General features: G+C 39.3%; 1 protein-coding gene across 2 annotated transcripts in view; it reads right to left on the bottom strand.

The window, feature by feature from the left end:
• Positions 1 to 16,297, bottom strand: part of PLEKHH2 (pleckstrin homology, MyTH4 and FERM domain containing H2) — a 54,561-nt gene that overhangs the window by 14,768 nt on the left and 23,496 nt on the right. For both annotated transcript variants that reach the window (XM_053459717.1, XM_053459716.1), the window contains exons 4-19: positions 14,758 to 14,907; positions 14,309 to 14,392; positions 13,673 to 13,754; positions 13,020 to 13,190; positions 11,525 to 12,447; positions 10,563 to 10,635; positions 9,957 to 10,051; positions 8,948 to 9,089; positions 7,814 to 7,950; positions 5,531 to 5,641; positions 4,108 to 4,194; positions 2,774 to 2,932; positions 2,496 to 2,576; positions 2,226 to 2,405; positions 1,659 to 1,767; positions 922 to 1,034 (exon numbers count right to left, since the gene is read on the bottom strand). In XM_053459717.1, the coding sequence (XP_053315692.1) occupies positions 922 to 1,034; positions 1,659 to 1,767; positions 2,226 to 2,405; positions 2,496 to 2,576; positions 2,774 to 2,932; positions 4,108 to 4,194; positions 5,531 to 5,641; positions 7,814 to 7,950; positions 8,948 to 9,089; positions 9,957 to 10,051; positions 10,563 to 10,635; positions 11,525 to 12,447; positions 13,020 to 13,190; positions 13,673 to 13,754; positions 14,309 to 14,392; positions 14,758 to 14,907 (2,697 nt within the window). The remainder of the gene's footprint in view (positions 1 to 921; positions 1,035 to 1,658; positions 1,768 to 2,225; positions 2,406 to 2,495; positions 2,577 to 2,773; positions 2,933 to 4,107; positions 4,195 to 5,530; positions 5,642 to 7,813; positions 7,951 to 8,947; positions 9,090 to 9,956; positions 10,052 to 10,562; positions 10,636 to 11,524; positions 12,448 to 13,019; positions 13,191 to 13,672; positions 13,755 to 14,308; positions 14,393 to 14,757; positions 14,908 to 16,297) is intronic.

The raw sequence follows: 16,297 nt of genomic DNA, 5'->3' as shown, positions 1-16,297 counted from the left end.
CTTTGGCACGAGCTTAATCATTTCATGATCGTGGACTGTGCGAGAGTCCATTGGGCTGTCCATTCAGTGACCGCATTGCAACTGAGACGTTCCTGAGAAGTTTAACTATTTTCCTTATCAGGCCAGATTATTATTTCTGAGGGGTCCAGTGGAACTCGAACATAACTGTTTTCCCATCTTATTATAGCATATAGAATATTATGTATTATTATAGAACCCCTTGTGTTTTAAGGGATCATACTCAGTAGAAGAATCTTTGGGAAAGATGAACCAGAAGTCACGTCTCTACTCTTTTCCCCATTCTCCTCTATCTTGTGACTCCAGTGCCCTCTTGTGGTCACAAAGTTCTATTCACTAAACCAGGAGTTTGCACCACATTTCAGCCACGTGACATCACTGTGCATTATACAGGGTGAACCCCAGTGAGCGAAGTCCGAAAAAGGCCCGAGCTGGCCCTGCATCATACATTGTTAATGTAGGGAGACTTCTGCTTGCCATTCTATTGATTCACTTATGCATTATACAGCATCCGCTCAGTCCTTTTAAATGCATGGTGAAGTCAAGGAGATGAAAAGTTTAGTGAATCAATCATATCAATAGGTTGGACAAATCATATCTCAGTATTCCATTTAAAGTATAAACCACTTTCAAACTCACCCCCAAGTAGCTGTCAGATTCAAATCTGACAGTAATGTTACCTGTGATTATATTCAGTGAACTAACTTGGACTCGTTACTCAACTCTTCAGCACCTCTCAATACCATGAACTACTTCACTTTTAGAATGCAGGCCCTCGTAAAGCCCACCGTTCTCGCTTGGAACTTTGTATGAAGGTGCCACGAGACTAGACTGTAATCTCATGGGCAGGATCATCGGTTTATTACAATTTTCTACCAAGTAAATGCATTCGATTTGCGTTACCTTAAACAGTTTGATTGCCTCTGTCTGCAGAGCTTCGGATGGCAGCGTCGTTAGAGGAGATGTTATGGCTTCCTTGCTGTGACAAAGTGCTGGATGTCTCCAGATCTGAGAACCTAAACAATTTATAGAAAAGAAGGAGCGCGTGAAAAAGAAACCTCTACAGAGCTGCTTGCACGTCATCTTCGTAGAATGCGTCCACACTGTGTATTTGTGTATTTCATTAAAGTCTCATATAGCTTACTTTCTCCTCTGCTAATCGCACAAGTAACAAGGTCTGTAACCTTGACCACCAACTGGACATGCGATACTATCTTATTTTCTGTTATTGTTTTTAAAGCATGTTTTAAGATCCAATTGTACAGCGCTACGGACTATGACGGTGCTATATAAAACAATTCATAATAATAATCTACATGTTTGATGAATGAGGCCTGCAGAGCCAAAGAAGTCTACATGGTATCCTGCAATGTACTGGATGAAGAACAGACCCCCTACTCCCCTGCAGTAAAATAGCATGGATGCCATTCTCTGTTGGCAAGTCATACACAAGGGAGGAGGTCTCAGGAGGAGTAGAACATTCTGGAAGGATAACATAAAAGGTTGGCGCATAACCCAATATAAAAAAAATTCTCAACAGTTATCATCTTGGCACTGACCCCTGTCCAGCTCAGCCAATAGTCATTACAATCCTACTTGAGACAAGACAGATGTTTTCCTCTTATAAGACAACAACTTACACGACTCTCCATCCAAACTGAGCAGCTTGCAAACAAGCTGTTCGTATTCTGTGCCGACATTCACCCCAGTCATACCCGCAGCCATGGTTAGGTGATAATGCCATGTTTCCTGGTGGGAAAAAAACAAAATATTTATCCGTATCATTGGATTTCATTGATATATTCTTCGAGTATCAGATATTTCCAGCAGTAAGTATCAAATGTACTAATTCAACTACTACTAAACCTTACATTATTAAAGAAATATAAAATGGGGGCCATTAAATGTTTGCCCTATTAATCAAACCTAATATGAATCCTAGTGTGATTTAGGCTCTAATCCACTCTTGGCATTAATGGACACGGACAAGTAAGGGCCAACAATGCTAATGGAGTAGCAAAGGTCAATGATGCCTAAGACATTGTTTTTTCCATTATATGGTTAACGACCCAATTTAAAGAGCTGGTTGCACTATATGTCCTATATGCTCTCTGTGGCCATATTGCATGGGGAAAAAAGTGGCCCGGATTGTCTGTTTCCAAGATTCTCGGCTTTATCATGTCACATAATAAACGTCCGTGTCTTACTTTCTCGTGTTTGGAGCCAATGAGTAGGTAGGTTGGGTCTAGTTCTTTAGGGTGGATGACAATGGTGTAATGCGTTGATAGCAAACTCCGTCCACTGGTCTCATAATCCTCATCTGAGTCACAAGATCTGTCCACTTCCTCCACTTTGGATTCCCACAATTTGATTTGCCCCAGAGGAAACTGTAAGATGTGTTAGATGTCATAAAAAATTTCAACGCATCAAATTAACTATAGATTATGAAGGACCAGCCCTGGAGAATTTCTCCATACCTTCTCCTCCTGGCTGCGGAAATAATACAAGGTTTTTCCAACCAACGTGCACCAAACTCTCTTGGAGTAACCGTGCTTCACCTAAAATGTAGACAGAAAGGTATGGGGTTTTTTTTATTACATTGTCCCTAAAACAGTTCTTTAACTTCTAACACTGCTTTTATAGGACTTTTTTTAATTTTGCTCTTTTGGAGGAATTTGGAAAAGTACATTTTGCCAAAACCAATGCCCCCCTAACTACCCACTTAAAAGAAGCTTGAACAGTCTCATTTTCTCACCTTCGTCAGCAGCCCCTTCACGGTCGCCTTAACATCCGGTTGTGTGAATAGTATGCTGGCCGCTTGTACCCGCAGCACGTTCTGCAGAACTCGCACCCACTCGTCCAGAATATTAGGGGAATCTGCTGTCAGATAGTACGTACGCTTCTCTGTGACAAGCTGAGTACCCAAGAACAATCATAAAACAAACACAAAATCCAAATTTACTGAAAAGGTAATGCAGAGGTTCCGTGAATTTACCGTATATATATATATATATATATATATATATATATATATATATATATATAATCTAATAGCAATAGGATATTATAGGACAAATCCACAATTTTCTTAAACCTGTTCTCGGGGGATGAAAGTCAGCAGAGTGAAAATTAAGAATGCGTTTAATTCATCAGCATTTTGTTGGGTTTCTGCATGAGGTGAGGATGCCTCCTTAGAATGTTACATTACTAAATGTCAGGCAGATATATGGCCAGGACATCACAAAGGTCTAATGTGAAGGTCTCCTGATCCTTTCTTAACCCCTGACATTAGCTGACCACTGGAATGTTGCCCTTATGTGACCCTTTCTCTGGTTTCCCTGATGGCTTTGTCATCATGTCTAAATTTATTTCATCATTAGAAAAGTGTTCAGTTTTTTTAGTGCATGCACAGCATTACATGGCAATATCCAACACTTTTGAGTTTAATTAATCAGTGGGTATCATACATATCGGCTGCATACATGCGGGTACGTGGCTTTACCTCCAATGTCTGAAGAAAAGACCCAAAAAAATAAAAGGTATCGATCTCAAATAAAGACTCCATTCAGAGGAGAGCTGTCACCTTCTGAACCGAGGGCCAGGTAAAGCCAAGTGGTCCCATGAGCCCCTTGCCCCCTATAATGCACATACACGCTTACACTAACACACACTTACACATACTAATACACAAACACACACTCATACTAACACATAGTCCCTCTTAGACACTTACATATACACATTCATGCGCACACACTTACACATGTACAGTCTCCTACAGAGCTGTCAACTGTCTTGAAGCGATCATGGACTATCCACAATCATGTCCTGGTATTGTGTTGTACTAGAAGGATTGGATTCTATGCTTTTCTTTAATCATTTCTCATGCTGGGATCTTCAAATGTTTTAAAAACTCTTTACTGTTCTTGCACATGTACGCAGTAGTGTGGTGTGATACTGTCTACTTCTATACACATGCCGTTATTCTATTAGAGATACAATATAAAACACCTACTATATGTAGCATGTACAGTATCTGTTAATTCTTGTCTTTCTCGTCTTAGCAATAAAGTTGCAATTATGCCTCACCTGGATTGTTTGCTTTCCGTCTCCTTTCACTATGTGACTGGATGAATTTAATTCAATCTGTCCTTGTGGTTTTCGGATTACATCACTCTGTACAGAAAACAAAACAATATACGGTATATTAAATATATAATGAATATTCCTATGGGAAATTAAAGTTTTTTCCTAATGCTTTTTAAGTATCATGCCCTAACATAAAGCTGCACTGTTGGCAGCAATGGCATATCTTGGCCAGACGCTGCTGAAGTACTGACCCAAGGCTGCGTCTTGTTTGCCCTTCCCTACCTAATTACTTCCTTGTATTGTGGGGACACGCAGCGCTAAGTACGTTTGCTACGGAGCCTGTGACGGCTAGGCATTGTCTTCTGTAGTGTATATGGGCAGGTTTAAAAGGGATCTCCCAATAGGAGATCTGCCCCGAGTTAGGTGGCATAAGGGCTTCTGCCACCTGGAACTGCAACCCTGAGCATAGTCAACCTAGGTCAGAATACACCACTGCTTGGTAGGAAGCGGATCCTCAAAAGTGCTCCTGGACAGCAAAACAGACAGGAACAGGAATGATGGAACCTCACAATTTTAAGGGACATAAAGATTGATATCAAAATCAGTTTGCTAATAAATAAAACACATACAATTGCATGCTGGAGGTATGTAGGAGGCACCGTTGGGCACCTGCCTACTGGGCAATGGTCTTCCCTAGGGTCCTCAATATGGCTGCTGCTCTTCAAAGCTACTGTAAAGATTTATTTTTCAAAAACAGTTTTTTGACATTCTGAAGGACTAGCACTCACTTTGTGTATTGTTACAATCCAACTTGCTTTTTAATGCCTTCTTACCCTATGAACATGTGCCGCTGTTTGGAACATCTGCTTCCCATAAAGCTTCTTATTGCCTTGTGCTACTGACTCCACTTATGCCCGACCTCCTCTAGATGGGAACCACTACGCCAATTCACTGAAGTTTCTCTCGTTGTTATAAATAAACACGGTCATTAAGACATTTCCTCTGCCACCTCACAGTTCAAGAAACTAATTGGAGGATCAGAGCCGATTTATCAAAAGCCTTTGTGTGCTTTATAAGTTAAACAGTACAGGTCGCTCTGTGTATGAACTTTGGGTGCAGCAGAAAACTTTAAAGTGGTTCGAGTTCCAGGGGTCAGACAGCACCAAAAACTCCCCAAAACTCATTAAAACAACTAAAAGTGCAAGTAATGTGATTTTGCCTGTCAATCAATTCAGTGCAGAACTGCTCAACGCAAAGCTGCAGAAAAATTAACTGTATTTGTTTTTATGCACATCCCCCGTATTACCCTGTCCACCCACCAGCGCACATACTGCATGTGTAATATGAGAAAGGGTCATATCATATCATGTATATTAAGTTGCCATTATGAAACATGCAGTTCTAAGCCCCACTTGCCACTTACCGGCGATTTGTAGTACAGCAATTCACCACCTTTGAGTACAAACCATCGTCGCTTCCAGGTTTTAATTTTTCCTCCCATTTTTAACAAATATCCAGATTTTTCAAGCAGCTCCTGAAACGTAAACAACAAAAATATAATAGAAATGTAATTAAATACGTATCCCCAAATAAAGTGATTTAAGTAATATCATTGGAAACGTTAAGCCTATATGCTATAGTTGGCTCTCTTTCATCTTTCCCCCCCCACTATCTTATATTTATATTAACAATATATTTTTTATTTTCTCTGTCTATTCTGTCCTATACTATCTCACATTCATCCGTTGTATTTCTTTTTCATAGCCCTACCCGGGGTGACACATTTCCAGGACGCTTATGAATAACTGGTTGGCCAGCAAGGTGTAAAATGTACCCATAGCCTGAAAAAATACGGACAATGTGGTTACCCTGGCCCTACTATATCACCTCATTCCCATTATTGGTGAATTTCTTTCAGTCTTTGACAAACTTAGTGATCTATTAATTGGAGTCAGGCCTAGGGGAGCACCCCAGGTCATCCCCTGATCCTTGCTTGCGAAGGAGTTCATATTCCCTGCCCAGAATGTATTTGTACAGAATGATGGAATATGAAGTTCTCTCAAAGGTAGGGTTACCACCTTTTGCCATGTAGTTTCCTGGAGTGGTTGCACATGGAGGTATGGTGAGACCATGGCCAATGGTGTGGCTATGGGAATAGATTTACCCGTGACACCTAAAATGTTTGGTTTGAAAGAGAGCATTGATTCAAGAGAAAGCAGAGCATAGAGAGAAGAGACAGACAGGAGAGATATAATAAAAAAGACCGGGAAGAAGTGGGAAGAGAGAGGAGAAAAAGAAAAGAGACATATGAGAAAATAGAGAAAGGAGAAAAATACTGTAGCTCAGCCCTCCTGTCCGTCATCTCTCTTCCTCACGCTGATTATCATCCCCCCTCCATTTGTATTCCAGGACCCGGATAAGTGTGGTAATGGTCCGTTTACAAGATGGATCGGCGATCTCTTCAAATGGCCAGTTGAGCTGTGACTCATTGGGAGCCCAATGGGGTAATCTGTTGTTGATTAAGGGGAGCCAGGGGCTACCATACCAAGACCTGCCACCCTAGGGTTCATCAGCTTGGGCCAGGTTAGGCCACAGGCCAAACTCTCATATACAGAAGCTTTGCACTAGTTTGTCATCTCTGATGCATATGATGAATTTACAGTCACGGCTGCCGACGATCAAATTCAAGCTAAACTTACAGTGCATTTAGCAATGAAAGTAATTGAAAAAAAATGTTAAGACCAAAATATGATGTCATCGGTTACACATAGTTTACATTTCTCGTTTGCTGTAACATTCAGCTCACAATAAATGATCCACGTTTTTATGTCTGAATTCTCCCAAAAGAAACCAAATGCTATAGCTTTTGGGTATTGGCTCTCGAAAATATCTGCTAGACAGAGACTTGGAAAAGTTACCAGATCAGCTGATTTGCAGAACACCAGAAAAACATATGGCGTTCATGGAGCTGGCTGAAAACCCGTGTATCATATACTGATAACAGCAAGCAGGTGACCTTACCCACAGGTCAACTGAGTTCAGCATTTTAATTTTCCACATACACTACCGTTCAAAAGTTTGGGATCACTTAGTAAATTCTTTTGTTTTGAAAGAAAAGCAGATTTTGTCCATTATAACAACACAGAAGTGGATGAGAAATACAGCGCATACGGTGTTAATGTTCTAAATGCCTATTGTAGATGGATGAGTTTTTAATGGAATCTCTTTGTAGGTGTACAGAGGCCCTTTATCACTCCCATCACTCCTGTGTTCCAATGGCACATTGTATTAAAAAATCCAAGTGCTTTTTGAATATATTTCACCGTATTGCATACGGCCGATGGAGCAGGTAATCATAAAACACACAGGCCTAGTTTTTAGTGAATGGCGGGTAATAAGAATTCAGGCAGCTGTCCTTGGAATTTGGATCTGGGGTGACCACGTGCCCCAAAAATCACCCCAAAATCAGGGTAGATAAGGGAAATTAAAATACTGAAAATCATATAAGTTTTGAAAATATATTTGCACTGAGGGACACAAGCCAAATTGATAAACATTGATCAAAGGCACACGACTCATGGACATATTTACACATGAAGACCCGTGCCACAACTCCCATCACACTCAGCGGAATGCTGGCTGCACACGATAACAGTAATCCAAGAACAGACAGAGACCGGTGTTTATTCCGCAGCACATGCCTTACATTTTTGCCATTTTCAGTTGACGAGGAACAGGTTTTTGGAAGCTTCTGTTCTGGTTCTGAGAATTCGCTGTCGATGGAATATGCATCAGGAGGAATCGCATAATCGCTGTCTGATGTCATGGACGAGAACGAGATGCCTGCGGACACATAACATTCTGACTTCATCAATACCTTATTTTGGCTTTGCTACCCTACATGGCCCTCCTTGATCATATCCGTGTGCAGATCTATCCCTTACGCCCCAGAAATAAGGGATGTCTTAATTAAGATTCGCTTATTGACGGTCTCAAATGTCTCCGTGTCTGTATTTAATTACACGTAATAACTCTACCCCAGATGTTTGAATCCCGTCCTAGTGAGGTCTAGAACATCTTCAAGCACAACACTTAAACAGCCAAACATCTGCATTAAAGATAGTCAGGAAAAGACTTCGGGAAAACTATAATTATTTTTCAAAAGTCTCCAGCTGCTGTCATGTCACTGATTACTGTGACAAGAAAATGAGCACATTTTGTAAAGATTATACCTTTATTGAATAATTAATTGCGTTAGATTGCAAGCTTTTGAGACTACCTGTGTACCTGCTTCAGCTGAAACTGAAGAAGAGACCTAAGTACCGGTATTCTTGAAAGCTTGCAATCTAATCCAATTCAGTGGCATAATAAATGTATCATCTTCCGTGCCGGACGGGAAGAAGCCAAAAAATGAAGTTTGTGCGGCCACACGCTAAAGGACAGGACTTGCCGGAAGAGTATGTGGAAGGCGCTCTTGAGCCCTCTGGGCATTTGCCTAGTTTGCCAAATGGCCACTTTGGCCCTGATCACCTAAACTAAATATGCTTATTTCTGTTTCACAGCGAACACAGTACAGCTCTGTACCAAAATATAACTCAATAATTTACATACAGGGCAAGCAGGCATATAAAGTGTTACTGTTAAGCATAAAGGTAGTTCAAACAGTTTAAGACAGATACTAAGTTGTAGGTGTAACACCATTTCTCAATAACCACTAGATTTGTTAGTGAGCTCGGTATGAATTATAAAATAAATTATTTGATTGTTATTATAACTGAAACTGGACTGAAATCCTTTTATTTTCCCGGGATAATCCATACAACCATAAGTGTTTCCAGACCTCTTTTTAAAGCGCGGGGGCTTCCGGTGTCGCTCTGATTCCGACAGTCAGATTCCGAGGTCCGGGAGCTCGATCGCGAGCTATCCTCCTCCTCCGATCCAGATGAATCCTCCAACGGACTGGAGCTTAATTGAGTAGCTTTCTACACAACATAGAGAAATGACTTTAAAAGCTAATTATATGTCAGGACATCTTGAAAAATAATGATGTGCTATGTATGTTTGCAAGTGTCTACCCTTACAAGTAAAAAAAGGAACTGAAATGCATTTAAAAAAGTATCTTTAACTTTACAAATATATATAACTTTACTACCCCCTTTAAATAAGTGAATATATATGTTCTGTTGGTGATGTTGTTCACGTTAGCATCATAGTATCATGTACTGATCATATATGATTTCTCTGTCTCATGTTTACAGAAGTGGCCCTTGTACAATGTTTTATTCCAATCTCAGGGTCCCACGGTGAACAATGAAATTCTGAGAGGCATATAAACTTAGCCCATTTAATAATACACAATCCTCAGTAGACATACTACGGGTAACTTAATGAAAGTCTCTTTTTTTTTTTTAAGTTGGGCAAAGTCGGTTTTTCACAAGGCAAAGAGGAGAAAAGGAACACTTGGTGACCACAGCTGGCTATCCCTTCTTGATGGGTATCACCTATATGATTACATATTTACATACATATTTCCCTTCTACCATGTATATGGCCTTACTACATTTATGCAAAAAAGTGTAATTTGGTAAATTCAGAAGATGAGATGTGACGGTTATTTCGTTCATAATATGTGCGCCCTAGAAAGGAGAGGAGAGCGGCCTCAATGGTCATGGCTGAGATACGATGGAATCTTTCAAATATGTCAAGAGATTAAATAAAGCCCAAAAGGAAAGCATTTTAATAAAACGGGAAGTGCCAGAACCAGAGGGCATGATTTAACACTAGAGGGTGGAAGGATGGGAGGCAATACATGTTAACACGCTTTATTCCTTTAAAACACTCTATCTTACCCCTTTCAGAGTGGTGTAGACTGGAGAAGTCAGATTCTTGTATATGAGAGATGTGTAGATCCCTGAAGTTGACGGTGATGTCACTGTGTTACTTACTAAAACACAATCCAAAACATAACCACACTTCACAATTACATCTAAAATAGAACAATGCTACCATCCTACGAAAAATCATATATCCATTCAAATGCGCACTGATTGAGCCAAGACTCAAGCCAAGACTCAAGCCTTTAATGAATTCAATACAAGAAACACTTAATGAGTCTGTGTGTGTGTGAGTGTATGTGTAAGTGTGCGTTAGTGTAAGAGTTCTGCGGAGTCTGATTTACCGACATGACCATTTTGTGTTTCCGGCATTAGTATATATGGCCACTAGGGGGTGCCAAAAGGAGAAAGAATACAGTCGTTAGATTCATTATAAATCTCTCAGGCGTTTGTGACTTTACTCTATGAAAATGTTTAGTTTCTTCTATTGGACCCAATTTGGCTATTGCTTCCATTTCTTCTAAGAGTTCCTGTTTGGAAAATGTTGATTATACTTAACATACTTGATTATCAGATTTACACAATTAGCAAAGTGAAACAATGTAAAAAATGATTACTTACTTTTGACAACTGGATCTTCTGTGACCTCTGACATTCTCATGCCTGATTTGGCAATGGTATAGATGCGATTCTCCTATAGGAAGAATATATATATATATATATATATATATATATATATATATATATATATATATATATATATATATATATATATATATATATATATATTGGAAAAATATAAATGTTTCCTTTTTGTTATTTGACATTTCACATACAGATTGACACCAGTTATGTGTCCCCCTTTTCGGGAGAATCCAGCAGGTGTCACTACACCGAACCTTGGAAATACCACGGGTTGGAAAAAGTAAACTAAACATTGGAAAACATGACAAATTAAACACTATTATCCATTTCCTGCTTCTGTATATATTTTACTTACTTATACATCTTATATACATAAAAAGATAATGACTATTTTATACATATATGAAATGTTTAAGCACATTTATAAACAGATCTATTTCTCATTTAAGAGGACCATCATTTTCGTGTTATTTACTGCCGGTGATGTAGGTCCTTTAGCCACAAGGATCGTATTATCTATCCATTAAACATGGAATTTGGGAGCTTTCCCATGATATTCACTCTTATGCTTACAGTGTATGTCAAGCTTAAGTTTAATCCTTCAGGACTTCCTTAACGAATCTTATACTAATAACAGAATAACATCATGTTCTGCTATTAGTCACAGGACGCATTTATATTACATGGACTTGTTCCCATAGAGGTGTGTGTATATATATATATATATATATATATATATATATATATATATATATATATGTTTTCAAACATTTTATATGTTTTCTTTAAAAGCATTCGCTAATGGTCAAGAAGCCATTATTATTGTACTAAAAATGTATTCCTCCTATGCAACATTTTAACGAGATGTGTTGAATATCACTCAACAATTATGTGTTTTAGGTAGGTCAGGGCAGTAAAATAAATATCTTTATAATTACCCATGAAGGGAATCGATGCAGTGGAGGAGTTGGGGGTTTGGCATACATAGCCTTTTCTGACATATTGATCATGGAATGATTTGTTCCCTGGTTTTCTCTCAGGTCACATGAAAATGACCCTTCATTGTAGCCAGTATCCATCCTCTGGGAAGCGTTATCGTTCTGCTCATCAATCAAGTCTATGTCTGTCTCCTGGGGCCTGTACGGCTTTACCATGCTTATCGCATTCCTGTTTTTACCAAACATTCTGTCGGAACTCATCTGAGGTTGACTTAGGTGCTTCTTGGCCATAGCTATACTCATGCTCAAGATATTTGGAGTCCGTTGTTTAGGAGAAGGTAGGTTGGTTGCCAGATCTTTTGAGGTTGGTGAGTCCGAGACCTTTGTTGAGTGATTTGATGGAAGCACGGGAGTGCTGGTTTCACTGGGACAGAAAGAGTAGTCAAGGCCGTGGAACTGAGATTTTGAATTCAGATTTTCAGAAGAACTATCAAGCTTTGTTCTTTGGTTTGAAAACTGAAAATATCTTTTGCCTCCAAAAATGTTTTGAGGGCTCTTATGCAACCCTTTCTGTAAAGTAGAAATTCCAACATGATCCCCTATTTGTAACCCTGAACTTTCATCATCGCAGGCTGAACTGCTTTCTTCTGAAGCGGTTAGATACATCTCGCTCCCCAATCTGCTGTTTCGATTGCCTTCTTCTGAGGTTTGGCTAGACAGTGAAGACACACACCTAGCATTGACTTGGGGTTTCTTTACTTCCTCGTCAGAGCTCCAGTCACTCACAGTAATGCTTGGGAGGTCTACTCCCTGATGCCTCTTGTTAAGTCTTTCGAAATTGGTGATATTTCGTAGTAAAGATGGTTGTCCCTCAAGACCATCATAAAGGTGGCCATCAGAGGTCTTCTCCTTCATATTGTGCTCTGTAAAGAGAAATCAGTTGCACATATGAAGAACAGATTGCTTGCAATCCATTCTCATCTTCTCATTCTCTATCAACTCACTACATGCAGCTAAGCCCTAATAACACAGAAAAGTTTCTAGCCAAAAGACACAATAACAAAGGTGGAAGGACATGGGGGTACAAAAAGATATAAAATGGCAATGGGTAGGACAAAAAGATGGTTCAGTCTGGAGTATGGATAATGGAATTCATGACGGTGTTGTATGGGAGGATGGAATGGAAAGTACACTAAGAGGTAGCAACAATGCAGACATTGAACTGGGAATAAAGTAGCGTGCAGGAAAATGTGGTACATTGGGTAATACCGGTGGGAATGCCAGTGGGAAGAACAGAAATGATGAAATAACTTTGGATAATAGCCACAGGCTGGAGAGAAGAATGGAAAACATTCAACGTGAGCTACGAATACTATCAAATTAATGAACAAGGAGGCTGTAATAACAAAAAGGTTACCCTGGAAATAATGGAAAAGAATAATGGGTCCATTATTGCAGACAGTAAATATTATTGATCTAAACTGAATATAATTACCTCCATTAAAGACTGGTGCTTCATTTGAGGACTTGTTGCTTTCTTCTGTTTGGGGGTCTGGCTGTGGGCTTTTTGCTCTGTTTTGAAAGCATCCAAAGGTTAAGCTGCTTAGTCGTTGACCTTCTGCGGGTTTTTGCATCGGGCAGATGGAAGATTTCTTGGCTTTACACTCTGCAAAATATTTAGGCACAGTAAGGGCAACAGAGAAAGCAGACATCATAATAAATGCTGAAATGCATATATGATTGTTCTTATGGCCCATTGTACAGCGCTGCGGAATACGATGGTGATATATGAAATAAATAATAATATTGCCTTTCTTTAAATGGACTTATAATGCCAAAAATACAATCACTGGTCAGTGATTTGAGCAGAAGATGCTCCAGAATTGATGTTCAAATATCGGCTGGGGCATTAGAACGGTGGGCTGGGAGTAGGTTCTCCCTTCTCATTACTTCCCGTTCTAAGGCTGACGCAGTCATTAACATCAAAAATAACAGCAGAAATAACAAGGGGAGGAATAATTGTGCAAGTGATTAGAACACACTCATGTGGCATATACAGAAGGTGTTCTTTGAATGCATAAATACCGCTTATTTAGCTCAACATACATTGTGTACATATAGATTTACAGTGCATCACAACACATTTACCTTGTAGTTTAGAACGTAGAGCGAGAATCTCTTCGTTGTAACTTTTGTTAAGTAGTCTGAGATTTTGATTCTCGATTTCCAACTAAATAAAAAACAAAAAATTGCTCTTAGAACTGATGGACATCTTATTAATTTAGAATCGGGGCTGCTTTATTTATTTAGATCCAAAAGTACATTTTTTAAGAATTTATATTATTTTTTATTTTACAGTGTATATATATATATATATATATATATATATATATATATATATATATATATATTACATTAATTACTTTATTCCCAAGAATTTCAATGATTTAAAATATCTAATAACACTGCGCTTCTCTCCAAATACTCTCCTAGCCTCCAACTTTACTCTGCTCATGACTTCCTTCTTTCTTCAACTTCTTCTTCCCACTTGTGTATACAGCATTTCACATTTCTGTACCCGTATATCTTAACATATGTTATGGTCTTGGTGCCTAGCAGAAAATACCCTGAATGTGTAGAAGTCAGTCTGGTACCTGCCATGGATCAAGGCCTACACTGGCATTGTAAATGTACGGTATATGTGTAAAAAGATGTGTATGTGTATAAAGACATGACATATGCATGCGTGGGGCAACAAAATAAAAAAATCAGATTGGTACATACCTCCCTCAGCTTCCCCGATACCCAGTCTTTAATTTTTGCTGCTTTGTCTTCTATCATTTTTGCTTCTTGGATCCGTATTTGTCTCTAATGACATACAATCACATTCAACTCAAAGAATCCAGAAATTATCGGTGTTTAAAAGCGTTTCACAGCAAAACTACCGCTTCAAATCCAAACGTCAGACTCTTGAAAGGGAATCCATGCAGAATACTTTACTTTGTTTAATATTTATGTATAACTTTATACCACGCGGTTTAGTAGCCAGATATATAAACGGAATGTAGCAGACGTGGTAGAGAGTAATACAGTAAAGGCATTTAAACACGCATGAGACCGAAGACTTATTAAGCTCTGAGTCTTTACAGCAGGAAAAGTAGCAGACGAGATGCACCAAACGGTTCTTATCCGCCATCAAGTTCTGTATTTCTAGATATCGGAGCAAAACTAACCTGCTCATCAAGCTCATGTTCTAAACACTGAATAATGTCTTCTTTCTCTTGAACCAAAATCTCCAACTCTTGACTCTTCTTGTACCATCTCGTCTCAGATTCACTGGTTTGTATGTTGGCCGCTTTGAGACTTTCCTCCATTACTTGAACCTATCGTAAAATGAATGAGATCAAGTCAGGGGGTTGATGGGATACGCAAGAGGTTCACAGGTTACTACGTAGCAATATCAGACACAACATTCCAAGTTTCATGACGGCAGTAAAATACGGTCTTTGCTGTGACTGTAGTGGTGGCCTCAAATTTAAATAATATAAAAATGTATAAATATATTCAAGCCGATTTGCGTTCACTTCTTCCGGGGTTCATTATCTGTCAGAGTGAATATCAAAACACGTAACTAATATTATTTAACAAAAGACAAGAATGAACAAGAGTATGTCTAACGGTAACTAGAAAAGTAATGCCCTCCTACATATTTTAAATTACATTATGTGTGGCCCCTGAATTCTTTGTTAAATGATCAGTATTATCTGAGCAGAGCCTACAAGGCTCCACGAAGCAGCGATTAGAAGATACCAGGCTCGAGGTTCTCCATAATATCAACTGCTTTTAAAATGATCTTGGGAAGTCCTATTGGCCGCGGGGTCACCTGTATTGGAAACTAAAATGTAGCTCACACTGCTAACTTGTGGGTAAGTGGACTAAATATGGAAGGGATTTCCCTAATACCTAGGGGTCTATTTCTGGGGTATGTCCCACTGTTGGGTAACAGACAGAAGCTGTAACAAGGGATCTTGGCACCTTGGGCAGGACTGAAGTTCCCATCCCGTGCCGCCATCCCATCAAGGAGCTGCGGAGACTTAGCTCCAGGGCAGCCCAAGTACCCCCTCGCTTTGCAGCACCTGGAGCCCATAGGATCTACACCAACAGGTCCGGGCATCTCTTTATATTCCTACAAATTACAACAGAGAGCTGGTATGGGGGGGCAACGGGACTTGTTTCCCTTGCGGATAGCACCGATAATACGTATGAGCGTGCGGCTGAACTGAATACCGTTCTAAGGATAAATGGAAATGTCTTCCCTGATTTATTAGCACACAGAAGCTTGACAAACATTCCATGGGTTTCCTTGGACCTCAGCCAAGAGCTCATTAAACAAGACCCCAAGGTTCATATTTATTATTGAATGGAATCTGGTAGTAGTGAAACTAAATATATCCTTTTAAAGTAAAACATGAGGATACGTCACATCTGTCCTGCAACATTCCTACAACATTCATCTCGTTGTTTATCCATATCGAGGAAAAGTTTACAGAGCTTAGCGAACAAATAATGCGTGATTAACACCGGATTTGCCACGTAGCTACGTGTCGGCCACCGCCAGAGAAAGGAAGGACATGGAGCATTACCTGTGGTACAGATATGGCTCCGTTTTGTTGTTTGTTATGATATAATAAAATATATGATATAATATAATATGTTATAATAGTGATAATGATAGCATACTGTGTGATTCAGGATAACTGTATGCTGATCCAA

Source organism: Spea bombifrons, chromosome 3 (assembly GCF_027358695.1).
Source record: "Spea bombifrons isolate aSpeBom1 chromosome 3, aSpeBom1.2.pri, whole genome shotgun sequence".
NCBI lineage: Eukaryota > Metazoa > Chordata > Amphibia > Anura > Pelobatidae > Spea > Spea bombifrons.
Note: the sequence above shows the minus strand (reverse complement) of the source record. Positions and strands in the feature narration are given on the sequence as shown.